The following is a 27,628-nucleotide window of genomic DNA, read 5'->3' as shown; positions in this document are numbered from 1 at the left end:
TCATTCAGTGGTTCACTATTTACGCCAGTTGTTGAAATAGTACATGAAACATCTCTCTGATCTTCTGCACAGAGCAAAGAGACATGTGTGAATTAAACAGTCAACAAATGTGAAAACTACGGTAGACAGGTATCTAGAGACGCTGAAAGTATTTGCTACATTATCGTACAAAACTGTGTCTATGACATGGACAGTGAGCCCCCTACTGAGGGCCCCTACTGGAAAAAATGCACCACTTTCACATTTACTCTTAAGGCCCATACACTGGGCGATTTTGAGCTCAAAGTAAGCTCACTTTTGGGATTTTCAGCTATTTGAGCTCAAATTCGGCTAGTGCTTATGGGCAGGCGATAAGTGCTGAGCGCTGATGCGCACTCCCGCACATCGCTGGTCGCCGCCATCTATCGGATTGTTTTACAAGCCGAGTGAACCACTTTCCACAGTCTCCTACTGTGGAAAGTGGTTCACCCCTGTGAATATTGCTGGTCTGAGGTGACACACCGAGCGATTTTCCGCCCAGCGATGTTCACATCATCGCTGTGCATACACGCTGGGCAAGTGTGTATGCACCTTTAGGAGTAAATTTACTAAAGCTTCTAAAAAAAGAGAATTGGTGATGTTGCCCATATCAACCAATCAGGTGCTGTCTATTATTTCTCTATTGCCTTTTAGAAAATGATAGACAGCATGTAATTGGTTGCTATGGGCAATATCACCAGTTCTCTGTTTTAGTAAAGTTACCCCTCACTTATACTCCTCCCCACTTACCAAAATGTTTGGCCACCGTTGCCATTTATTGAGTTCACGATGGCTGCTCAAGCCATGCACATAAGTGCTCAAGGGCACTGCAATTATACCAGTAGTTGCAAAATGCATTAAAATTAATAGAAAAATACATAGGGCCTGATTCAGAGATGTACAATGTTGAACGCTGCAATTTTTTGACACTGTGCATAGGGCAGAGAGAGAAAGGAGACACAAGACAGAAAAGGAGGCGGATACGGTGGGTTGGAGACAAAATACAAAGTAGAGAGGGAGAGTACACTTTTATGAATTGTGTACTCGTGTCCTGATACAAATATACACCTGCACATATATGAAGACATCCATAAATGGAGATGGTATTAAAGCAACAAAATGTGTTAGGTAGGTAATATCTAAAAAATATGGATAAACGCTCAGTGCCTCATTTTTGTTATGGGTACATGTACTAAGCAGTGATAAAAGTGGAGAAGTGAGCCAGTGGAGACGTTGACCATGGCAACCAATCAGCTACTCTGTATACTTTTCTAGTATGCAAATTATAAATGTTACGTCAATGCTGACTGATTGACTGGCTAACTTCTCCACTTTTATCACTGCTTAGTACATCTCCGTACCATATGTAATATTTAGGCATTATACATTATACACTCTGTTCAAAAATGGAGGAAGACTAACCACCCCTACCTCAGAGGTGAAAGAGGACTTCTGCACTGTGAATAGCAAGAACAGGCTGCATGGAAATGATTAATATCAGAAATTATTAATATCCATATGTCCACACCGTCATAGCCTGCAAATGTGTCAATGCTTTGCTGAATCTATTTATAAGTAAACCTATACTAAGCAGTATAGGATAATGAGTGTCCAAAACCTGCTAAGGAGCATTTGCTTGTCTGAAAACTGACATCCATTTGTAAGTGACCGTCTTTTTGCCATTTTCAGTTGGGAAGCATATACAGTATTAGGATAAAATAGGCAGTGTTGTGTGTGGCCAAAAGTTACATAAAAAAAAAAAAGGTTTAATATGCACAATAAAATGTAAATTGTTTTTACTGAAGGAATCAAAAGCTAACACCAACAATCAAAAGCTAACACCAACAATAAATGAACAACAAAGCTTCTGGTATGGTAAAAAAATGAATAACTGATAAGGCTGCAGGACCCAGAGTGCTCTGGCCAAATGTCACAGTAATTTGTATAAAACCTAAGACTAGATAAACCTAATTACACTTATACATGTCAAATAGTTGTCTATGTAAAAGGAAACCTAAAAGCATACCTACCATCATTATCAATTAATGAAATCAGAATAACAAATAAATGCACAAACACTATGCTCTTTAGTCAAAACCTGTATAAAATAGGTCTATTGGAGTGTATGTGAAAGTCACAGGGGGTCATTCCGCAGTTTTTTTGCAGCCGTGCGATCGGGTCACAACAGCGCATGCGTGCGGGCCGCAATGTGCAGGCATGTCGCTGCCCAGCGGTGAGAAGAACGAAGAAAGATTGGCAGGAAGAGGCCGGCCGGGGGTGTCAACTAACCGTTTTTTGGGAGTGTCGAAGAAAACGCAGGCGTGGCCGGCCGTTTGCAGGGAGGGATCCTGACGTCAGCTCCAGGAAGGATCATTGCAGCGAGTGAGTAAGGGCTAGATGCATCATCGCTTGGAAAGTGATAAAATGGAGAGTGAAAATGCACCAGCCAATCACCTCCTAACTGCCATGTCACAGGCTGTGTTTGAAAAATGGTAGTTAGGAGCTGATTGGCTGGTGCTTTTTCACTCCCCATTTTATCACTTTCCAAGCGATGATGCATCTAGCCCTAAGTCTTGAGCTGTGCAGAGACTGCACAAACTTTTCGCTTGTGCAGCTCTCTGCACGGCCGATTGCAGCCCTGCACAGCTCTAACTCCCTCCCCTGTAGGCGGTGATTACCTGGTCGCAGCAGTGCAAAAGATAGCCTGCGTGCGACCAGGTCGGAATGACCCCCACAGTCCTTTAACTCTGCATGATGGCAGTTTTTCTCCCTTTGTTTCTCACCTACAAAAAATGTTGTGCCTCAGTTTCTCTAATATATGATTATTACTTCTGGTTTTAGAATCAGTGCAGCGCCAGCAGGTAAGGAGCTATGTAACTTATTACTAGTGATTCATTACCATGTTTACATTTCTGTGCTTAGGCCAATAAAAAAGTACACGGTGAGTGTTTTATGCACAGCGCAAACAAGTTTATATATAATGATCAGTTGTGATTCCCACCCAACATGGGGCATGTGCATACATATCCTGGTCTAATAACCCAAAGTTTAAGTAACATAACTAAGTCACGAAGAACAGAAAAGCTTAAATAGCATGGTCATATAAATGAATGATACCATGTTTCCCCAGTCCCCCTCTCCCAGGGGGCCCCCAGGTTAGGTTTCAGCTGCAGTGAAAAAAGTGTACTGCGAGTTGTAGAAATTGCACAGAACTTGGGTGTAGTCCGAGCATGAGGGCGGGGCTTCACAGCACTGTGCTTTCAGTGCTAGCAGGTTTAGCAGCATGGATGTGAGAGGAGGGGTTGTAGCAGGATAGGAGCAGATACAGACCGTGGCCTACCAAGCGATGGTTGAGGGAGGAGATGGGGATACTATATGAATATGTGGGGGGGACACTACATGTGTATGTTATACTATAAGTGTGTGACTATATGTGTGGGAATGTATGTAAGTATCTATGTATGTTTATGACTTATGTGACATTATGTATATAAGTGTGTGTGTGTGTGTGTGTGTGTGTGTGTGTGTGTGTGTGTGTGTGTGTCAGTATGTATATATGTATATAAGTGTGTGACTGTATGTACAGTATTTGTGCCTAACTGTATTTGTGTGTCTAACTGTACATAATGTATGTTTGTGTGTGTGGCCATTTGTGTGACCAAATGTATGCATGTATGTGACTGTTTGTGACTGTACATATCTGTTTATATGCATGTGACAGCATATATCTGTATATATCTATGTTTATAAGTATCTCGCAGACCATGACGATTTGGTGGGACAGTCCTATTTTTCAGGTACGGTCCCACCTGTGGGCTTGAGAAAAGGTAGGGAGGGAATGCTCCCCACCAGCTGTGCGCGTGAGGCTGGGGTAGATGAGGAAGCTACATGTATACCCCCAGCGTGCAGAGAAGTGGGAATGCGACTTGTGGCCACAGTCCCTGTTCATGTGCACACTGAAGGCTTACACACTATGGGGTGTATTCAATAAGTGTCTGAAGCTGCCGTCTTGTCGGAAAGAAGGCAGCTTCCGACAGATTTAGGTCGGAAGGGGTTCCGACCTATTCATTGAAGGCCATTTTTTCCGACAAGTCGGGAATTCCTGACTTGTCGGAAAATACGTGGATTGACGGATTAGGTGCGGATCCATTTGTTCCGCGGCCAAATCCGACAGTTTTTGGTCCCGGTTCTGACAATGTCAATCCGACTTTTTTAAGTCGGATTGACATTGTTGGAACTGGGGAGATGAGACAGGGGAGTGGGTACACGTCATGATGGCGAGCATGTTGACGGGGACCGGAGCGGGGACGAGTGAGTAGTGGAGCGGCGGGGTGAGGAGAGGAAACAGCAGCAGCACGGCATGTGACGGGGACCGGAGCGGGGACGGGTGAGTAGTGGAGCAGCCGGGTGAGGAGAGGAAACAGCAGCAGCATGGCATGTGACGAGGACCAGAGCGGGGATGGGTGAGTAGTGGAGCAGCAGGGTGAGGAAAGGAAACAGCAGCAGCAGCACAGCATGTGACAGGGACCAGAGCGGGGATGGGCGAGTAGAGGACCCACCCGCTGGACGTCTGCCTCCCCATCCTCCCCGCCAGATGTCTGCCTCCCCAGCGTCTGCCTCCCCAGGTACTAGTTGTGACAGGTGTTGGGAGCGGCCAAATCTGACTGCTCATTGAATACTGGCCTGTCATTGAATACACCCCTATGAAATGATTCCTGTATCCAAAAATGTAGGTCTTAAAGGACCCCTAGTCTTAAGTGCCCCGGGACCCCCAAAGCCTTGATCCATCTCTGATGGGGACAGAGGTACTTTATCTGTTATATCTCTGGCATTACAGGAATAATAAATAGGATCCTATTTCTTTTTTCACTTTCTATATATGGCATAAAATCCTTAATAAATAGACCGTATTATTTGTGCTTCTGCATACCATAGTTCACTATACTGTAGAGTCAGGCTGTTTTGTGAATAATTGGAATGTGGAATGTGTGAAAAGCAGGACACTCCTGAAACATTAACATCCTGTGGTCCAGATGGATGGCTGGATTTTAATAGATTAAATTGTATGCAATATAATTTATCCAAAATCCAAATATGCCTGTGTTTTTATAACTGGGTCTCCTGTGGCCTGTGTTAAACTAGATATTGGAAATGTTCTGAGGAAGGGATAGTGAATGTTTTTGGGGGTTAAATGTAAATATTTTAATACGTGCTTTCAGTGCACTGCAAATTACAAGTGGAAAAGAGAACGAACATATGTAATTTGTCTCTGTCAGACAAGAAAACATTTCAAGGATAATTAAAAAGACCAGTTTCTCACATTGCTGTACAGCTGTGCCAGATAATACAAAATTATTAGCTGGGGTCAAAGACTGAACTCTGCAGCCCTATGCAAGTTATTAAGCATTTCCTTTCCGGCTGAGCCAACTTTGAGATCACTATATCCTTATTAATGCATGTTTGTTTTTGTAGTTTCTGCCAAACTAAATCAGTCTAACTCATGGTGGTATTAAGGATTGTAATTTATTCAAGCAAGCCTGATCTCTGACTCCCATCCAATGAACAGCCATGAAGTGAACCTGGACCAACTGACTGGCTCACAAAGAATGAACTAGTTTATTTAACAATGGCTGAAAGGAAACCATATTGATCTCAGTACCTTGTCCCGGTAGGGTGTGATAAATTATACTGGGGTTGGGTTGCCAGCGGTCACATGGCTGACTCCGGAATTCCGACAATGACAATGCCAACAGGGGATGGGTATTTATTTTACCCTTCCCCCCTACCCTAAGCTAGGGTGGTGGCGGCTAGGGTTAAGACTCGGGGTGGTGCAGGAGGCTAGGGCTAACCCCCCCTCTAGTGCCTAATCCTAACCCGCCCCCGAGCCCTAACCCTAAACGTCACCCCGATAATTACCTTCGGGATGTCAGCGTAGGTGTTCCGGTGACGGGATTCCGAGAGGTGTCAGTATTCCAGTGTCGGTCACATGACCACCAGCACCACAACCTCCGGGATGCTAACCACATTGTGTCCCGGTATATACAGTACTTTAATATGCATGGTCAAAACAGAAAGAGAGATTGTGGGGAAAAACTATAAGCCCTTCATGTCATTATCCACTCAATACATTGAAGGAAAAACTGGTATTATAGACAACTACCAGACAGCAAAAACATCCCCAAAATAATATCAGCAATGAGTTTCCTATACTTACTTTGTTGTACTTGGTCCCTGGAATCCCTGAATCTGCCCAGTTCTTGACCAAGGCAAAATTATCAGATTATTTAGAAGGTGTTCCCAAATACCAAAGCACTCAGCTGCTGCCCAAATGTAGGGGATTTCTTAACCCCTAAGTATAGAAGCATACAAAGCGCTGAATTAACTGTCAAAATTGTAAATCAATAGCCGCATCCTTACGAAAAAAATAAAAATATTTTAATATGTTAATAATAACATAGTGAACACAACAGTAGACAATTGACTGTACGGATAAATATAGAATAAAGGAGAAGGACACTTGGACACCATGGTATAGTAAACATAATACAGCCCTTCCAGGCCTCCGCTAAACTAACTTTCTGTCGACGGCTTCCTTTGTTTCTCCTCTCTTCCACTCAACTCGGCTCGCTTTTAGGGCCTAATTCAGACCTGATCATAGCCCTGCCTAATTTTGCAGGGTTACGATCAGGCACACTGACATGCGGCACAGTCCGCACAGTCTGCTCCGCATGTCAGGCCTGCCCCCTACCCCCGCAGAAGTACAAAAGCATTGCACAGAGGCGATGCTTTTGCACTTCAGGAGTAGCTCCCGACCAGCGCAGCTTTTGTGTGCTGACCGGGAGCTACTCGTCACTACCCGGGTCGCAGCGGCTGCGTGTGACGTCACGCAGCCGCTGCGCCCCCCACACACAGTCCAGCCAACGCAGAAACGGCACCCTGTCCGGCCCAGCGACCGCCTCTTCCTGTCAATCAGGCAGAGGTGATCGCTAGGCAAAGACAGCCGGCGCATGCGCACTTCTGACCTGATTGCTGCGCTTCGATGAACGGCACTGTGTGATCAGGTCAGAATGACCCCCTTAGATCCCGCCTTAAATACCTTTTTTTTATATATATCTTCTCCTCTTATGTAATTCCCCCACTTTTATATCTCCGCTCCATATTTTTTTTTTCTTTTTGTCTATTTTTTATTTATTTATTTTTCCTCCAAAAAGGAGTGTAGAATTCTACAATATCTGCCCTGGGAACTACTGGTTGGCACAGTGGGAGCTACTCTACTCTCCACCATCATACCTGTTCGCTTCCGATACGGATTGTATTTTATATTTCTCCAAGTATGTTCATTCCGTCCCTATTATGAAAAAGTTATTATAGAATTTTCTTTATTATGGAGTATTGATGGATATACTTGCTTATTATCTGTACTTCTTCAATAAAAATTTTAAATAAAAAAAAAAAAGAATAAAGAAGAAGGATTAACCAATATGAAACTATACATGTCCCCGCATATAATAAGTAAATAAGCACAACATGAATGTCTCGGTCAGGGCCGTAACTACGTGTGTGCCAAGTGGGCTTGGCACACAGCGCAGTTGCCCTGAGGGCGCACGGCCAGCGGCATGTAATGAGTCAAATTGATTCATTACATGCCGCCTCTGCTGTGTGCGCCGTGCGCCGCGCTGGAGGGAGAAAAGACCAGCGCCGGGCAGCGGACAAGGAGGAGGAGGGAGGGGGAGCAGGGAGCCGCAGCAGCGCTATTTCATTGGTAGTAAGCGCTGCTGCAGCATCCCCCTCTCCTTCTGTATTGGCTGCCCGGCACTGCTATGGATGCTGGGATGCGGTTCCTTCATCCCAGCATCCACAGCAGCGCCAGGCAGCCAATACGGAAGGAGAGGGGGATGCTGCAGCGGCGCTTACTACCAATGAAATAGCGCTGCTGCGGCTCCCTGCTCCCCCTCCCTCCTCCTCCTTCTCACCTCACTGCCTGCACCGAGAGGGAGATGCCAGCACGAGGAGCCTGTCAGCGGGGAGAAGGTAAGTATATCCCTCTCTCTCTCTCTCTCTCTCTCAGGGGGACACCGTCTGCCGCAATGTGTAAAAAGGGGGCCTGGCTGCCGCAATGTGTAAAAAGGGGTCCTGGCTGCCGCAATGTGTAAAAAGGGGGCTTGGCTGCCGCAATGTGTAAAAAGGGGTCCTGGCTGCCGCAATGTGTAAAAAGGGGTCCTGGCTGCCGCAATGTGTAAAGAGGGGGCCTGGCTGCCGCAATGTGTAAAAAGGGGGACTGGCTGCCGCAATGTATAAAGAGGGGGCCTGGCTGCCGCAATGTGTAAAAAGGGGGACTGGCTGCCGCAATGTGTAAAAAAGGGGACTGTCTGCTGTATTGTGTAAAAAGGGGGACTGTCTGCTGTAATGTGTAAAAAGGGGGACTGGCTGCCGCAATGTGTAAAAAGGGTGACTGGCTGCTGTAATGTGTAAAAAGGGGGACGCTGTCTGCTGTAATGTATAAAAGGGGCTCTACCTGGTGTAGTGGCGCTACTGTGCAGCGTGATTTGAATAATGTAGACTACTGTGCACCGTAGTATGAATTGCTATTATTTGTGGCCACGCCCCTTCCCCGTAAAGCCACGCCCCTATAATTTTTTCGCGCGCCGTAGGCGCGCACTGCCCCTATCTTACATGGGGGGGGAGGCGCCACTGTTGTTTCTTGCACACAGCGCTAAAATGCCTAATTACGGCACTGGTCTCGGTCATATAATTAGCAAATTAGCACAAAATTAATATCTCGTTAATGAAAATCTCACCAAATAGTTATGGAAATGTGGAAGCACGAATGATTGCCAATCACAATTTTGCGGGCACCATCATGATCTAAGTGATCCAACAGTGGTCAGCACAGAGCACAGGCTGATGTTGTGAGTTCAGACAGTTTAGAATGAATAGTAGAAGTAACTGGTGTGTGAAAAGACTGCTTTCATATGCTCTTCAAATGAAGTAAATACTGCTATGAGCGGTTCACTGCGTCCCCCAATTCAATTGCTGGTAATAACACAGAACAAAGGGCCTAATTCAGATCTGATCGTAGATGTGCTAAATTTAGCACATCTACGATCACTTTCACAGACTTGTGGGGGGACGCCCAGCATGTCTGGCTCTGTGCCTCCCCTCCCCAGCACAGGTACAAAAGCATCGCACAGCGGTGATGCTTTTGTAACTGACAAGTAGCTCTCTGCCAGCGCAGCTCCTGCGCGCTGGCAGGCCGCTACTCACCGCATCCTGGGTCGCATCGGCTGCGTGTGACGTCACGCAGCCACCGTGGCCCGCCCCCCAAAATGGTCGACACACCTCCGTTGCGCAGACCGCGCCCCGCCAACGGCGTTCTAATGCCGTTGGCACGCCCAGCGACCACCTCTGCCTGTCAATCAGGCAGAGGCGATCGCAGCCCTGAGATACTGATAGCATCTCACTGGTCTCCCGGGGTGCGCACTCCACAAAGTAATTCAGACTGCGATCGTTGCCGCTGCAGCAATCCAGTCCAAATTACCCCCAAAGTCCTGAAATCATTTACGTTTCTCTAACATTACTTCAGATTTTTCAGGTGGTTAGAAAAACGATGGTTCTTGCTTCCAATTGGCATTTATCTATCTATGTACCGATGAAGGTGTTCTTATCAGCAGGTGTACATTTCTCAGAGCCGTAACTAGATATTTTGGTGCCCTTTGCCAAAAAACGCTTTGGTGACACCCCCCAATATTTTTCAAACATGGACATAAGGCGAGCCCTGGCACCCAGTGAAAGTATTTGCTGTGATGCCCCTTCCCACATTCTATCTATCTATCTATCTATCTATCTATCTATCTATCTATTTATTTATTTATTTTTCCCAAAAGATTAGACCCCACAAGGGGTGTAATATATTTGGAAGTGGTCAATACAGTACTTCAGCAGTATGTAGGCATGCTCTGTGTGGATCGATGGGTTATTTGCCCATAGAGTAGGTAGCACTTAAACTAGCACAATTTTTGAGGCAAAGTCTTTGTTTACCTGTACTAAAGGTAAACTGTAGGTCTTATCTTTAAATGCACAAAAGTAAATATGCAACCATCACTGTTAGTATAATTGACAGTATATACCATAATTTATGAAAGCAAAAAAGAGCAAGTACCTGTGTATCTGGACAAATCACGTTGCACTGCAAGGGAAGCAAATACATTATTTTATTTGTTTTGCATGTGTGCAGGGTAAATACTGGCTGCTTTGCATGTAGCCAACTCATGCTGGACTGTTTAATTTTTAGACTGCAATTTAGATTTTGAGTCTGGACACACCTCTCTCACATCTGATCTCTGCACATTTTACATCTGCCCCACCTGCAGTGTAACATGGTTTGCCCAAGTGCACGGTTACTTGCTCTTTTTTTTACTTTACTCTCACTTCAGAATCAGGCTCGGTATGTTGTGGTATGCATTTATTAACTTGAAATTCACTATGTCGACACCAGAATATACACAGTTATGATGAGGACATGATTATAATTTCAACATATGACATTTTGACAGTAAAATATCAACATTACCATTAAGGTTAGGGCTAGCAATAGGAGTTAGGCTTAGATGTCGGCACTAAACATGTTGGCATTATGGCAATGTCGACATGTTGCAAGTTGACATTATATATGTCGGCATGATAAACATGTCACCATGTACTCTGTCAACGTACACTACATGACATGAGGCAGTCATACTGTGTGCCAACATTTTATCCGCTGACATATCTATCCTAGTTGGTGTTAGTAAAGTGCCGGCTCCTACCCTATTGGATGAGGGTGGCTGCCAATGCTGCAGTCAGGAGAAAGTCCCGGCGACTGTGGAATGGAACTTGTAGGCGTCGGGACAGGAACATGTGCACCGACACTGGCATATAGGCACAGCATCGGCTGCAGCCCCTAGAAGCCGAGGAGGGCTGTCAAAAAGACAGTGTATGTAGCTAGAGCAGAAAGGACTCCAACTGGATCACTAGGGATGGTGGATCTTACTGAGTTATATCTGCCACTAGCCAAAACATGGTCATTTTTTGCCCCATGGTCTACTTTTTGCCACTGATTTATTCTAAATAGAACTTGTGTATTAAAAGGAAACAGTTGGTGTGCAAGTTTCTGCTAGAAGCATAGAGGACTTGTATGAACAATGATTCCAAATGAATCAAAGGCAGTAAAAAGTAATCTGGAACTGTATGCATTAACGGAGACATCAAAGTGCCCTGTATTTAACAGCAGAAACAATTTTTTCAATGATATATTCCTTTAATGACAAATGATACAATGGGTTGTAAAGCTGGTTCAAAGACATAATTTGTTTTACAAATGGAAAAGGAAAATGCTTGCTATACTGTAAGAGCAGTATGTACGTGGAGGCGATAATACAACACTTAGCATCGCACAGCAGGAGAAACATTTAGCAGTCCAAAAATCTCCCGCTGAAGAATACTGTGGAAAATGTCCCAGTCATTAGGTAAATCTATAAATCTTTCTTGGAAAGATATGACTTGGACGAAGGCAAGTACATGTTGTGACCATGTTGTTTTAGTTATTTGTATGCTTGTCATATTAACTCTGTATATTTTATTAGTAGGTCTAAAATGTTCTAACCTTTTTGGACATTATCCCATACCCAATGAATCAATCTAGTGTGCACACAACATACCTACCATACCATGCAAATGTTTATGTTGAAATTAATCACACTGTTTCCTTCATACAGCCTACTTCAATGATGATCAGTGCACTTTAAGATGTATTTAACTAAACTATTTAATTGAAGATGAAAACTCATTTAATTAAAGTTGTTTTCCCTTCATTCCTAAATAAATACATTTTAAATGATGCATATCCTAAGGGAGAATAATAACAGTGCTCGTTCCCACTTGCCAATGTAGCAACACGGAAAGTGCTAATCACAAAGGTTTAATGAAATGTTCATTTTCAATCAGACATTCCAAGGAAGCTACAATACCACACAAATTGGAACAACTGCGTAAAACTGTGCTACCCCCAGGTGAACTTTTTATTATGTTTTGACAAGATTTATTAGCATTACCCTGAGAGCATAGTATCATTTAAAGACAAATTTACAGCTAGTTCCCGCAGACAGTTTGCCCGCGCCACGTTTTGTCTGTTTGAAGGTAAGGTAGTAACATTCAGTGCGAACAAGCAAGAAAGTTCATAATAAGGATCAATGATGGTTGTGACAGACCCATTTTGTAGTACGTTCACTAGCAGACTGCTCATGGCAAACATACAGCATACACTTACTTCCATGTGTGAATAAACCCTATTTATCCTCTTGCTTGAGTTTCAGCATGCACATACTATAGTAAAGAACCCCTAGGGGCAAAATAAAATGACTTTTTTGTAGGAAACTTACTAATCTTTACAAATACATGTAAATGTATATATGTAAAAAGGATTAGATACACAGCATGAAACTGAAAATATATTTAATATGAAGCTGAGTGTTATCAATCATATTCAGACTGGACGGGCCGGATTCAATTAGCAGCAGCAATTTGCAGCACGTGGAAAAGGGTGACAGAGTCTGACTTTTACGCCCAAGGTTATTCGTTACAGACCCTTTTTCTCTCTGTAAATTTGCCACTAACATGCGTTAACCCACAGGTTAGGTATGATGACTACAGAGAGCGGGACCCACGAACATTCATCCTGTTCAAAGGAGGCAAAAACTCACCTGAGAGGCCATCGTAAAAAAGGATGTGACCCCTTAAAAGTTACTCAATGGTAACCATGCATGATCACCAGAGAATAACCCATACAATGAAGAAAACATCAAGAAGTCCAGTATTGGGGGGGTTCTAATGGCCATGTCTCCCCTCTCCTGGCATGTCCTTATTCAAAGTCAGGAGCAAATCAAAAAGAAGAGCAATTTGCACCTTTGCAAAACCATGTTGCACTGCATGTGTGGTATATTTACAATGTGTAGAGATGTTTATATTTGGGAGGGTGTGTCCAGTTGATGTGTCCACTATCTGTAAAAGTAGTCACTATTGTTCTTGCCTTCCAAGAAGAGTGTTATAGCTGCAAAAGGGGTACCAACTCCATATTAAGTTTTTGAATACAATGTCATTACAGTCCCTGTTGGTGTAGTTTCCCTTTTCTAGTAATTCATATTGCCACTGTACTGTAGAAAGTAATAATGTTCCCATCACTTGTTTGAGTCATTAGCCCCAAAACTGCAAGACAGTAAACTGAACCAGTGGCAAACCACACACTGATTCACCACCTCTACACTGCACTGTAACCCATAGGAGCTATCCTTCTGGTAAACTCTGAATGGCATTGGTCAGGCCTGGCATCTGAACAAATTCTACACCCAACAATACTTGCTTGTTTATAAAATTAAACTAATCTGCTCATGCTTTTATTTCATGTTACTTAAACTGTACAGCTCCAGCAGACACAAAACTGGGAAAAAATAAAAATTCAAAACCATCAAATCTTTATTTTACAATATATAGGAAGATACAAACAATTCTTTGTACCACATCAAACTTTTAGCTTATGGTAGAAAAGACACATTACTATGTAAAGACGAGCCTGTTGTAATTAGAAACTGAAATTAGTGTAGTAAAATGCTTGTCATACACATGAACTACTACGTAATAACATTTTAGGACTGTAGCAGAGCTGCTTACAAATGATAGGGACTGCTATCATGTAGCGATCACTAAGAGCATAAACAGCATTTTGTCAGTGTCCAACAATAAACAGACACTTTTCATATTCTGTCTAAACATTTTAGGGATAGATACTTATTACCTGTCAGTGATATGATGATCCAAAAGCAGCAATGTTGTTTCAGGAACTGATGAACAGTAACAGTAAGCAGGATGCAGAAACTCCATGCTGTGTGTATACATAGAAAAAGAACACTGGATCCCTCACTGCACTGACCCATCCTGCTCTAGATAAATACACCCATGTGTCTTCAATTAGTTTAGTCAGATGTCCACTCTGGCAGGGAAAAAAAATGACTGTCTGCCCAGTGCCGTCTTCCAGACAGCATTCTTCACTGCCAAATTAAGAACCAATTTTCATATGGCTATTAACACAGTGGCTGAATACTAGGCTCCAATATATCATCCTTGAAGTTAAAAGCGGATGTGTAAGCCTCAGCTGCTTTCTGTTTTAGGATCTAAACTGTCTGATCATGAGAATGTAGAAAAGCATTAGGTGTTGTGCAAGAGGTGGAAACCTCTGAGAAACTACAGATACGGGCCCTCATTCCGAGTTGTTCGCTCGTTCTTTTTCATCGCATTGCAGCGAATTTCCGCAAACTGCGCATGCGCAATGTTCACACTGCGGTTGCGCCAAGTAAATTTGCTAAGAAGTTAGGTATTTTACTCACGGCATTATGAGGTTTTTTCTTCGTTCTGGTGATCGTTGTGCGATTGACAGGAAGTGGGTGTTTCTGGGCGGAAACTGGCCGTTTTATGGGAGTGTGTGAAAAAATGCTGCCGTTTCTGGGAAAAACGCGGGAGTGGCTGGAGAAACGGGGGAGTGTCTGGGCGAACGCTGGGTGTGTTTGTGACGTCAAACCAGGAACGAAACTGACTGAACTGATCGCAGTGGCAGAGTAAGTGTCGAGCTACTCAGAAACTGCTTAGAAATTTCTATTCGCAATTCTGCTAATCTTTCGTTCGCAATTTTGCTAAGCTAAGATTCACTCCCAGTAGGCGGCGGCTTAGCGTGTGCAATGCTGCTAAAAGCAGCTTGCGAGCGAACAACTCGGAATGAGGGCCACTGGGAGAACAGAAACACTGCAGAGCACACATGAAACTGAAAAGCTTTTAAAACATACAGCTACAGTATATGAAAATGTGATCACAGAAAGAAAAAAACTAAGTTTGGGGGTAATACTATTTGCTTCTTGAGGATGATTTTATTTCCCAGTAAAATTGCCTGATGTTTAGAATGATTAACTACAGAGTTAAGAACTGAGTACCTAATTGTCAGGTTACCTGTCTCATTTGTCTCTTGGGCATCTTAATAGCCAAATAAATTGTCTCAGAGCTCTATTTTAAAAGAAGATAATGAAGCATTTCTGCTACAAATGACATCTGATATACTAATGGCTAAGAGGTTGTTTTTGTAATCCTGCACACAGAGAAGTGTGGGAAAAGTGAAGAATATTTGTGTAAATGACATGATTACTGCATTAGAATGAAAAGTGCAAAAACAAATTGCAGCTTTGTTTATGCACATAATACTCTGCTTTATTAGTTTAAAAATATATACAGGGCAGGTATCAGTCATCCAGATACCGGTTAACCAAAATATTCAGAAAATCTGAATATTTCGGCCCTGTAGTGACGTCATGACGCGGCCATCACGTCACTTTCGCGAATTTAAACATGGATTAGCAACTCTACATTATATAAAATCATTGATCAGGTTAGAAAGAGTATCAGAGGTGGTGATAGGGATAGGGCATTATTACAGTGTAAGGCTAAATGGATTCATTGCCTGGACACGGAAGCACCCAGAGGTCTTAATGAGTGCTTTGGATTAAATTGTTTTCTATGACCTGTAGATTTTTGCCCTTCATGATGTGATATTCATTGCCCTATAATTATGTATAAGTATTGCAGCTACTTTAATCTGAGATACTGCACGGTTATTTATATTCTCTAGTTTTTTTGAATCTATATTAATTATATAAGCATTGCTACAAGAAGTTTTGGTAACCCATACTATACATCCCTGATTTTTAGATATGTCTATATTATGCATTGATTATGTGACCCGATGTAATGTTTATTCACGTTACTATCATTCCTGCTCCTGCTGTTCTTAGATTGGTTGAGGTTGTCACATGAGCGGCCCGTCTCTCAGCGTTGCCAGGCGACGAGGCGCAGGGCGGACCAGGAGATGCTGAACAACACTCGTCGCCGATGATGATGTCATTGGATGGCGACCGGCACCCGGAACTCAGCGGCGGGAAGAGGAGTCAGCGAATATGAACTGGGTGAGCTATAAATGTTGTTTATGTTCATTTGTTATGATTTGATCCTGATGGCGATTTAATTAAAGAATCGAAACGTTGATCTATTATTGGTCTGAGGAGTGAAGTCCCTTGAGTGCCGCCAGATTCTCCAGCTGTGTATATATCCTTATCTTGCGCACCGACAGGAGCAGCATTATAGGAGAGATCTCTGTTGTTAGGTCTCAAATACACATAAAAAAGAACACAATTCCCAAGTGCGCCATATTCATTGAATATTTATTCTTAAATTCTTCCAAAATGGACCCGATAGGGTGATTTTCTGGTGAGGGGATATCTGTTTCAGGATCCTGGGAAACATTACCTTTAAGAATTCTCTAATTTGCAGTCCATACCTATAGGGTACATTTTGGAAGAATTTAAGAATAAATATTCAATGAATATAGCGCACTTGGGAATTGTGTTCATATATATATATATATATATATATATATATATGCGGTTCAAATGTGCTGCACTCCAGGCGGCTTATGAAATGTTGCCGCACTGGTTCACTTGTGAGAGCCTCTTTACTAAGCAGCCTGGAGTGCAGCACATTTGAAATGTATATTGAACCTTATGCGGGCACTCAGCGCTATGGTATGTAAGTGGAGAGAGCCGGACCACCCTGCTACTGTCTATATATATATATATATATATATATATTTCATTATAATTATTTACATACATTCCTTTTGGAAGGTACTGCCTCGTTATAAGGGAGCAGTTTTATGATTATGCAGGCATGTAGTGAAAGTTTTGGGAGGAAATGTGCATGTTTTAGTGGAACTGGTATGGTTTCCCTTGGTAGGGGTTGTTACCCAATGACAATGACTAAGGAAATACAGAACATTTGACAATGCGTGTCAAACATGCAAGTCACACTTGACATCCAGGGGATGATTCTGAATCAAATGCAGCCACATCCAAATTTTCTTCTTGTCGCAACAGCCTATGGACTAAGATATGCTAATTAACTTGTTTATGTACACATTTTCAAGCGTCCTGGTCACACCACCCATTGTTTTTTCAGTGCGTCCTACAGACGTCATAATTTATATCTGGACCTGCTCCAGCCCCATGCTGGGTGCAAAAATAGGATTTTAATACCTACCGGTAAATCCTTTTCTCTTAGTCCATAGAGGATGCTGGGGACTCCGTAAGGACCATGGGGTATAGACGGGATCCGCAGGAGACATGGGCACACTGGCTCCTCCCTCTATGCCCCTCCCCCAGACCTCAGTTAGAAAACTGTGCACAGGGAGACGGACATTTCGAGGAAAGAATTTATTGTTTAAACACGGTGAGTGTCATACCAGCTCACACCATGAACATACCGCAGAACGTGGCATTCAATAGCATACCAGCCAACGGCATGAACAATACACAGCGACACGCTGAGAGACTACGTAACACAACCAGTGTGTCAACACAACCAATAATAAGACACCGCATGCCATGGCATGAACAACGTCAGCAACAGCCTGACAGAAAAGAAACACCACAAGAGTGTAACCTAAACCAATAACTGCAGACACAGAACGCACTGGGACGGGCGCCCAGCATCCTCTACGGACTAAGAGAAAAGGATTTACCGGTAGGTATTAAAATCTTATTTTCTCATACGTCCTAGAGGATGCTGGGGACTCCGTAAGGACCATGGGGTTTATACCAAAGCTCCAGACCGGGCGGGAGAGTGCGGACGACTCTGCAGCACTGATTGAGCAAACATGAGGTCCCCATCAGCCAGGGTATCAAACTTGTATAGCTTAGCCAAAGTGTTTGAACCTGACCAAGTATCCGCTCGGCCACGTTGAACCGGCGAGACTCCTCGGGCATCCGCCCAAGAAGAGCCCATCTACCTAGCAGAATGGGTCACCACCGACTTCGGTAACGGCAATCCAGCCGTAGAGCAAGCACGCCGAATCGTATCACAGATCTAGCGTGTAACAGACTGCAAAGACGCAGGCGCCCCAATCACGCTGGGGCATACCGGACAAACAGAGCCTCTGTTTCCCCAATCTGAGCCAAATTGGCGACATAAATATTCAAAGCCCTGACTACATCTAGAGACCTTGAATCAACCAATGCTTAAACAACCACAGGCATCAAATAGGCAGGTTTCTGCGAAAGACCGAAACCACTTTTGGCAGAACTATTATCCGAGTTCTCAATTCCTCTTTATCCACCTGGAAAATCAAACAGGGGCTCTTGTGAGACCCAGCCATTACTTCTGACATCCGCCCTGCGGACGCCAAAGGCAAAAGCATGACCACTCTCCAAGAGAGAATTTTTAACACAACCTTTTATAAAGGTTCCAAACATTCTGACACAAGAAAACGCAACACCACATCACGGTGCCAATGGGGGCACAAATGGAGGTTGTACGTGCAGTACTCCTTCCACGAAGGACCGAACTTTCGGAAAGGTTGTCAAGTCTTTCTCGAAAGAAAATTTATAAGGCCAATACCGCACTGAAATGGAGCCTAACTTCAGGCCTGCACCCACACCGGCTTGCAAAGAATGGAGAAGAACGACTCAGCTGAGATCTTCCGTAGTAGCCTTCTTGGATTCACATCAAGACACATATTTTCTCCAAACACGGTGGTAAGGCTTTACCGTTACTCCTTTCTTAGCCCTAAGAAGAAGTGTGGAAATGACTTCACTGGGAATATCCTTTCTGGTTAGGATATGGTGTTCAACCGCCACGCCGTCAAACGCAGCCGCGGTAAGTTTTGATACATGCCCGGATCTTGTTGTAACAGTTCCTCATGTAGAGGAAGAGGCCAGGGATCCTCTATGAGTAAATCCTGAAGAACTGGATACCAAGCCCCCCTTGTCTAGACCGGAACAATGAGGATCCCCTGAACCTTCGCTATTCTGACGTTTATCACCTTCAGAAGAGAGAAAACGGAGGGGACACATAGACCAACTGTAAAACACCCAAGGTGTCCCGAGGACGTCCACTGCTATAGCTTGAGTGTCTTCTGACCAGGAACAATATCACTGAGATCTCTCGTCGAGGCGAGACCCCAACATGTCCAATTGAGGCACTCCTTGAAGACTTGTCGCTTCAGTGAAAACTTTTTGATCTCCCGGATGGAGATCGCGTCTGCAGAGGAATCTAAGTCTCTGTCGCTCACATCCGGAGCGAAGACTGCTAATATAGCGTTTACCAGTCTTTCCACCCAGCGGAAACCTTTTTTTTTTTTTTTTCTCCCGGCATCTGTCATTGCCGCTTTGCTCCTTGTTCTGCCCTAGCGGCTTACTTACGCCACTGCTGTCAAGTCGTCCGACAGAATTAACATGGACAGATCACGAAGCATATGTTCATTGACAATAGCTCTTAATTCAAGAAAGCTTATAGCAGACAAGCTTCCCAGCTTGACCTTTTCCTCCGGAAATTCTTTCCTTGCACGGACTGCTCCCCAGTCTCGGAGATCTGCATGCATGGACACCAGGATATCATCCTGTATTCCGAACCTTCGTCCCTCTAGGAGGTGAGAACTGAGCCGACACCACAGGAGTGAAAACCTGGCCATTAAGATTATTTTCCGGCGCATGCGCAGGTGAGACCCGGACCACATTTCCAACTGACCCTGTGTAAACCAGTCTGGCATTTGACCTGCTCACCGAAAAAGGCCTCTTAGGCCGCACCGATCTTCTTCATCAACGGAACATATTTATGGATTGTCACTGCAAATCTGATCCGACTCTGGATCCTCAGACCTCTTTCCACAGAAACACACAGAACTTCAACCGTTCCGTATCTACTCTGATACCCACCTCCGACGCGTGCGTCGTTGGGAACAACAGCCTTCCCCTGTGTTGATGAACAGTCAGAGAGAAACCAACGATTTGCACCACTTGTGACCTGACTTCGCCTTAAACAGGAGAGTGTCCCAGTACAGAACAACAATGGCTCTTACTTGAAAGAATACCATCCCACTGCCATCACTCCGGTGAAATGGCAAAGACAATCCTGGATATCCACCCAGGTAATCTGAATGCGGAGAACAACGCATTTAAACCTCTTAGATTTTTTATTTTATTTTTTTAAACAGGGACAGCAGGACAATGCCCTGAACCTGATGCACCTCTGGTATAGCGTTGCGTACTACCTCCCATTCCAGTGGGGAAACGGCAAGATCTATTAGAAAAATCAGTGAGGGGAAACATCTGTAACGCCAGAATGTCCCCCCGTTTGATTCTATAATTAACTCACAGGTCCTAGTCTATTCCCGGACTGACTGAAAAGTAGTAGACGAGTACCCACCGGAATGGGCTCCAGCCAGATAGACTCAGCGATATGTGGTGGATGTGGTAGAAACAGAAAACGACATCCACTTCTGCTAACCTCACAAGGCTGCAGAACTCTTACCTTTTCACCTTCCACTGTCTGCACAGAAAAGGAAAAAAGAACAGCATCGAACCGGTTAAAACGACTGCATCCCACAAAAGAATGCGTCACCAACCGTTGTGAAGGAGACTAACTCACGAAGTTAGATTTACCAGCAGTATCCGCCGAGATTGACTGAACTGAGGCCTCCCCAACAGCGGTACACTGTCACCGGGAAAAACTCCAGTATCTCTCGGAGTCAGCCTCAGCATTCCCCCGGCCACCTCTCCTGTATACGCACGGCAGCCTGCCGCAATGTTATAGAGAAGAATTAACATAAGAAACATCCCCTCTCTCTTTAGGGTAATTCTATCGGATGCTTTTCCGAATATACACACTCCCTCACATGCATGTAATGTAATGAAGCCCAAAGCATAGAAATAAAATATCACTTAGCTTCCTGTGTACGATCCATTGCGACAGGGCCCCGTGTCGACCAGGAGTTGACTTTGACAGTATTCTATCCGCGGTGGGAAAAGAATAAACCTTCGGACTCCTTGTGAGTATCTGAGACCAACTCGTCACGGCCGACATAGAACTTTATCAACAGAGCGACCAGCACAAGAGAGGAATACTTTTACTTCAGCATTCATTATAACTCATAATATGAATATACATAATGTAATACACAAATACACACGTATCCTATATATATATATATATATATATATATATAACATACATATAAGCGGATTGTCCGGAACCGCCGGTTCCCTAGTGACATTAATGTGTTCTGAATGTGTATGACCATGTACTGAATGCCCCAATTGTGGATCTAACAGGAAAACTTATTGTCGACAGAACACCTAGTATTCGTCGAAAGCAGGGAGTAGTAACCAGGCAAAATAACATATTTGCGACCCCGAGGGATCCGCGGAGAGTATAGATAAATAATTTTAATAATACTCCCCCACATATACTACCATGTCTGTGCTCGAGCTACAGGCCCATGGACCCGCACCATACCTATACACATACATATATATACAGATATAAGGCAGTACAGCAAATTAATTTTCACCCAGCAATAACAGTTGGTGCCGACAGGGTCACCCACATACTACTGTGTCTCCCCTACAGTATTTACTTTTTTGACCAGTATACAACTACCGACCCGCTGACATTGCATCTACTGAATCAAGTATCAACAGGCGTCGGCAATGTCGACAATGATCCCCACAAGAGTTTGAGACAGAGCACTCACGCCTGTCGACATCTGTCGACTAAAAAGCTATAGTGGGTATCTGACAGGGAACACACAGATATCTATGCACAACACACAGATTACATGCCCATTAATCCAAATAGTGCTATATTGTCCTCTATATAGCACTAAACACTGTGCCCCCCCCCCCCCCCCACGTTTGCAGTTTTTTTTTTATTGCCTTGGCGGGGACATGGAGAAAATGGTGCTGATGTGAGGGCTAAGCCCCGCCCCCTCTCGGCGCGCTTCAGCCCACTATTAAAAACTTATTTATGCTGGCGGGGGTCCCCATACAGTGTATACACACTGTATAACTGTGCTGACACCCTTAAAAAGGTATATCTTGCTGCCCAGGGCACCCCCACCCCAGCGCCCTGCACCCATGTAACAACGTTGGCGTGTGGGAGCAATGGCATGCAGCGCGACCGCTGCTTCAACTGGCGGGGGTATCGTGCCCAGTGCCTGGGCACCGAATATGTATCTTGTGCCAGCTTTATTTAAGACTCTCAGTATATTGCTGCCCAGGGCGCTCCCCCCCCAGCGCCCTGCACCCTGTGAGTGCGTTGGTGTGTGGGAGCATGGAGCGCAGCGCGACCGCTGCGGTTACCTCCGTTACTGAAGTCTTCTGCCGTCACTGAAGTCTTCTGTTCTTCTCATACTCACCCGGCTTCTTTCTTCTGGCTCTGTGAGGGGGGTGACGGCGCGGCTCTGGGAACAAGCAGCTAGGCGAACCAAGTGATCGAACCCTCTGGAGCTAATGGTGTCCAGTAGCCTAAGAAGCAGAGCCCTTGAACTAAGTAGAAGTGGGTCTGACTTCTCTCCCCTCAGTCCCACGATGCAGGGAGCCTGTAGCCAGCAGGTCTCTCTGAATATAAAAAACCTAACAATAAGTCTTTTAGAGAAACTCAGGAGAGCTCCCCTAGTGTATGTCCAGTCTCTCCTGGGCACAAAGTCTAACTGAGGTCTGGAGGAGGGGCATAGATGGAGGAGCCAGTTCACACCCAGTCAAAGTCTTTTAGTGTGCCCATGTCTCCTGCGGATCCCGTCTATACCCCATGGTCCTTACGGAGTCCCCAGCATCCTCTAGGACGTATGAGAAACATCCAAACACCAAAAATAAGCACAGAAGTCACATACTCCCATGAGATGCAGCCATTCCATGAGTCTTAATAATCACTGTCTAGAAATTCCCCCATGTGCACAGCATGTTTTCAGATTAAGACACAGCTCGAAATCTGGAACTGTGTACATTTCTTAAGATGCTTTGGACTCAGAATGAGGCACCCAGTGTGCAACGTTTGGTTTGGGAAGGGGGTCAATAGATGACACTCATTGGAATGAATAGGATCTTTCCCAATAATGGTTTCTATATACTTACTAATGATTGACACCAACAAAAGCGTGATTGTGGGGCCGATTTATCAATAATCGCATTTGAACTGCAATTTAGTAAAAAATTGCAATGCAGTATGTGATTATACCACCTGCATGTATCAAACAGCACAGGGACAGGAGCCCATCCCTCAGAGTTAACTAACTTGACTACTGCACATGTGAAGTGGCCATTGCTGGGGAGTGGTTTAGAGGAATCATCTGCTGGTGATTTCTACGACCTATAGACCATAGTCACCAGTAACACAGTAGCCATTTCCAGATGGCGTTAGCTTCAGGGGATCAAACTCTGGAATGCTTTACATACTGGAGCCTGGTATATCTGACATCATTGCATCCCCCATAGAAACCTAAAAACGTCTGTTTTGTGGGAATAAGCCACAAATATTTCATGATAAATGGGCCTCTTTGAATGCCAGTGGGTAAATGTCCTTAAGGCACAATGCCATGTTCAGTAAACTTGCTGGATAGTAAACAAAGGTAGAGATCTTCATCATAAGTAAATATATGCTCGTACAAAACTACTGGCAAATACATATTAATCCAACAGTGATGTAACATTTTTTTCACTTCAGTCCATTCAGGTTACTGAATTCCTTAAAACTACCCATCTCAGAAGTTTACATAATAATAATAATTATCATCAGGACCCAATTGTACAGATACTTCACATGCTCATGGAATCTGGTAGCAGAAATCTTTCTGTGTCTGTGTTTGTGGCACCTGTAATTTATAGATCACGTTTGTTTAGTATCTGGTCTTCTGCCTTTCATCAGCTATGATCGGTTGATGAAAGGCTCCTTGTTGATGTTCTCTTCAGCTTTCCTGTCTCTGTGTATTCCCAGCAGACCTGCATATGTGTGTACTTACATGTGTCTGCTGGTATGGCATCTAAGGTAGTGAGCATGGTCCTGCTGTCAGTGTTGGCAAATCAGCTAAAATCCATACTGTCAAAAGGGCTTATTGACAATTCTAACTATTTGAGTAAAGTGTGTTTAACATTACTTACTTCCGTAAACGTGCCTGACAAAGACGCCTTGCTGCATGACAAGGCAGCACTGTAATATCTTCCTGTTAGCCATTAATCTTATTATTTATACAATACTTTTGATGCAGAGTTGAGTACAAGTCAGTTTTGCAGATGGATCTTGCATGTTTTCGCAATGCACATGTTCATGAGCTGTGCATACACAATTAAGGGTCTTAACTGTGTGGGAAAGGAGCGTTTGCAACTGGCTACGTTTAGCAAGGGCGCGTTAACGTAAATGCATACCTACTAATATTGGTGATCAGTGGAGCGCGACTGCAAAGGGCTGGAGCCTGAGGAAATGGGGAGGAGCTTCATGGTTCCTCCTTTTCTCATCACTGAGAAATCGTGTCTAGCACTCTCCGAGACGCTGGATAGATCCCAGGCTCCACCTACACTGTGTATAGATGCTGTGTGCATGGCATCTGTTCACCGCTACTTACCTGCTCTGTTATGCAGAACAGAAGTGTGTGCTCCCCTCAACTCCCCCTCTCCCCACCACCACAACCACAGTGGGACTGCGGGTGGGACAGAAAGAAAGTTCTAGGAAAACGGGAGGTAAGTAATTGTGGACTATGCAGAGGTGAAGTTACACAAAGATGTGCCTGTTTTTACACAAATCTTTTGCACTATGACTAGGGCTGCACAAGGATATGATAATAATGATAGCTATGAAACCGGGCAGGAGATATATCAAGCCATGTAAAGAGTGTAGTAGAATAGGACAAGTGAAGTTGCCAATAGCAACCAATCATTTTAAAGATAAATACTACCTTAAAGCTGATGGGTTACTATTGTCAACTTCTCAATTTGTCTACTTCTCCACACTTTAGATGGCTTGATACATCTTCTCCCAAGTGCATGGATAGGATTGGTGCGATAAAACAGATTTGTATAATTCTGCATTCAGGCTAATATCTGAATTTAGTTCCATGCATGTAATGTGGGTGTAATTATGGACAACTTACATTCAACTCTGAAGTCTTAATGCAGTTACCGACAAGCACTCACAGTGTGTTGAAATAAGGTAATGCTCTGTGCTTGCTAACACGCCTCCTCCACTGACTGGTCCCCTCCTTCTCTGGTGGGTACGTCATACCCAAGGCTAAGGGCGGGATGTACCAAAGGAAAAATGCAGTTTTCTGTTTTATGTACTAAGTCCTGGATGCCTGCTTACTGATGAGGAGGGTAACACCAACTTTTGCTGGCGTTACCCTATAGAAGCCCAGAAGCCTATGGGCTTTCTTCTGCATCCTGCTGCCTCAGCCACCCAGCACAGCTCACTCCGGCCCTCCACACTTCCTGTGCTGGCAGCCTCCCGGCCCTCTCCCGAACCGCCCGGCGCACTCCTAGATCCCCCAACCTCCTAATCCCCTCAGCAACACAGCCAGCTGTCCGGCCTCACCTTCCGGCTACAGGGAGGAGGAGGAGGAGGCCAGGTCTGGTTGCTGATGTCACTAACAGGATGTTCCCAGGGCTAGGAGGTGAAGGAGACCCGCGGATACCCTCTCACCTGGTGGCGTGTCTTTGCAAAGGACAGTTCTTTTTAGAAGAGCTGTCCTTTGCAATACTACTCGAATATATTAGCACATAAGTGATTAGTATTATTGCGATGTTTGGCTTTATGTACTCTTTGTACATCCTATTCTAAGACTGGTTAACACTGTGTAAATATATATTAGTGATTATTACATTGTACTATTATAAAAAACATGGAGGGTTTATATGCTCCTTCACTACTCAAGGCATTTGATAACGTGCAGCCAAGGTAGCTACTATATTGATCTATTTTAAGCGTTGGATACATTAGGACTGAAATATAGCTTTGAAGGGGGACATTATTTCTTCTATTACTTCACTAAATCTACATTTAGAGTACACAGCATCTCATTTGAGGACACACTACTCAATTATTAAACCACAAACCTGCACATATTTTTTCATTGAAGTGACAATAGCAGAAGAATGCAGCAAATGTCTGCCCACACAATCCCATAACAGAGACACTTGATCTATGATATGGAAAGGAGAGCTCAGCTGTTGAAAGCCAGTCTAAGAAAAAAAGATTTATAAAAGCAGCATGAAGAGGTGTCTTTTATTATCAGACTTTAGATCCGTTTCAAAACCAGATGTTTAACATCAGTCAAAAAATAAATCAGTGCACGGAAACATTTTTGTATATTGCTGAGTTTTTCCACAAAGAATACAGTAATATGGAGTCACGAGTCTATAAGCTCCAAGGTTTTTAATCCAAATTCTCATCATCAAACCCAGATAACTGTGAGTGTGATGTTGTATTTCTGCAAACTGTCCTTCTCAAATTGCCCTGTTTCCTTTTCATTTCAATATATCCCTCTTCTGAGCCTGATATATAGGTCTATTTGTATCGTTCCTTCATTTGCTTCCAAAAAAATCTGAAAAATAAAAAGCGTTCCCACTCTTTATATACTGGGCTGAAACTAGAAAGCAGGGGCTGCTGGGAACTATGCATAGTATGCTCTGCTTATTACTAACCTTCAAAATGGGAGGCAAACAGTAGACCGTCTGTCGGGATCCCGGTGGTCATAATGCCGACGCTGGAATCCTGACAGGTGGTGAAATCCCGCCACTGGAATACCGGCGAACCAGAGTTCCACGACACCAATAAAGGAAGAATAAATCCTATGGCGAGCGCAGCGAGCCACCGTGCTTTCAGCGTGGTGAGCGCAGCGAGCCCGCAAGTGGCTTTCTAGTGCTCTACCTGCTGCCGGCATACTGGTGGCCAGGATGCCGCTGTCTGTATCCTGACAGCCGGCATCCCGGCCGACGGTAATTAGTATGTATTCCCTTCAAAATATGTTCTATGAAATGGTCTGAATTTTTGTGCTAGCCATCAGATGAGACTTTGTACTATATAAAGACAAGCGCAGGATTTGCAAGGAAAGCATTTTCCGTTTATGTGTATGGGGCAGTCAAAATTATGCAATTTGAATTGCATCATATTTGCCCTGACCCTTCCCAGACACACCCACAGAGGGATGAGACATCGAAAGAAAACATCAGTAATGCTGATCTTTTTTTAACACTGATCATAGTTTAATCCTAACATTGGTACAGGAAACCGGATTATTTCTGGTGTTAAGCAATACTTCTAATTATTTCAAGTTAACCAGCTACTGGAACACCAATCTCCTATTACCATATTCAAACACTTAACTTGTAAGCTATCAGTCAATGTGTGATTTGCATGCTCCTTTTCAATAATAACGTTTTACAACCACTTGTATTTAAAATACACACTGCTCAGCATGCCAAATGGGGGGCTTCAACTCACAACCTCATTCATCACGGTCAGACACTTAACATATAAGACATTTACTTCTATGGTCCAAGCTTTTTAAAACTACAGCAAGTATATGAAATTAGCTTTAATTATCAGTTTGCCTTCGGTATGATTTACCGGCGGCCGGGATGCCGGCCATCAGTATACCGACAGCAGCATCCCGGCCGCCAGCATGCGATAGCGGGGCGAGTGCAAAGAGGCCCTCTGCCACATACTA

The 27,628-nt window shown here is 44.0% G+C and overlaps 1 protein-coding gene across 2 annotated transcripts in view; it reads right to left on the bottom strand.

Annotated features, from left to right (window-relative positions):
• The window catches only part of ROR2 (receptor tyrosine kinase like orphan receptor 2), a 298,198-nt gene that overhangs the window by 159,884 nt on the left and 110,686 nt on the right, over positions 1-27,628 (bottom strand). Inside the window, exon 1 of one of the 2 annotated variants that reach the window (XM_063913670.1) lies at positions 13,844-14,009. The exons of the other annotated variant lie outside the window; for it this stretch is intronic. Within the exon in view, the coding sequence (XP_063769740.1) occupies positions 13,844-13,982 (139 nt within the window). The 5' untranslated portion in view covers positions 13,983-14,009. Of the gene's footprint in view, positions 1-13,843; positions 14,010-27,628 lie in introns of those variants that run through there. 2 annotated transcript variants of the gene reach the window in all.

The sequence above is a fragment of the Pseudophryne corroboree genome, chromosome 1, assembly GCF_028390025.1.
Source record: "Pseudophryne corroboree isolate aPseCor3 chromosome 1, aPseCor3.hap2, whole genome shotgun sequence".
In the NCBI taxonomy this organism is placed as follows: domain Eukaryota; kingdom Metazoa; phylum Chordata; class Amphibia; order Anura; family Myobatrachidae; genus Pseudophryne; species Pseudophryne corroboree.
Note: the sequence above shows the minus strand (reverse complement) of the source record. Positions and strands in the feature narration are given on the sequence as shown.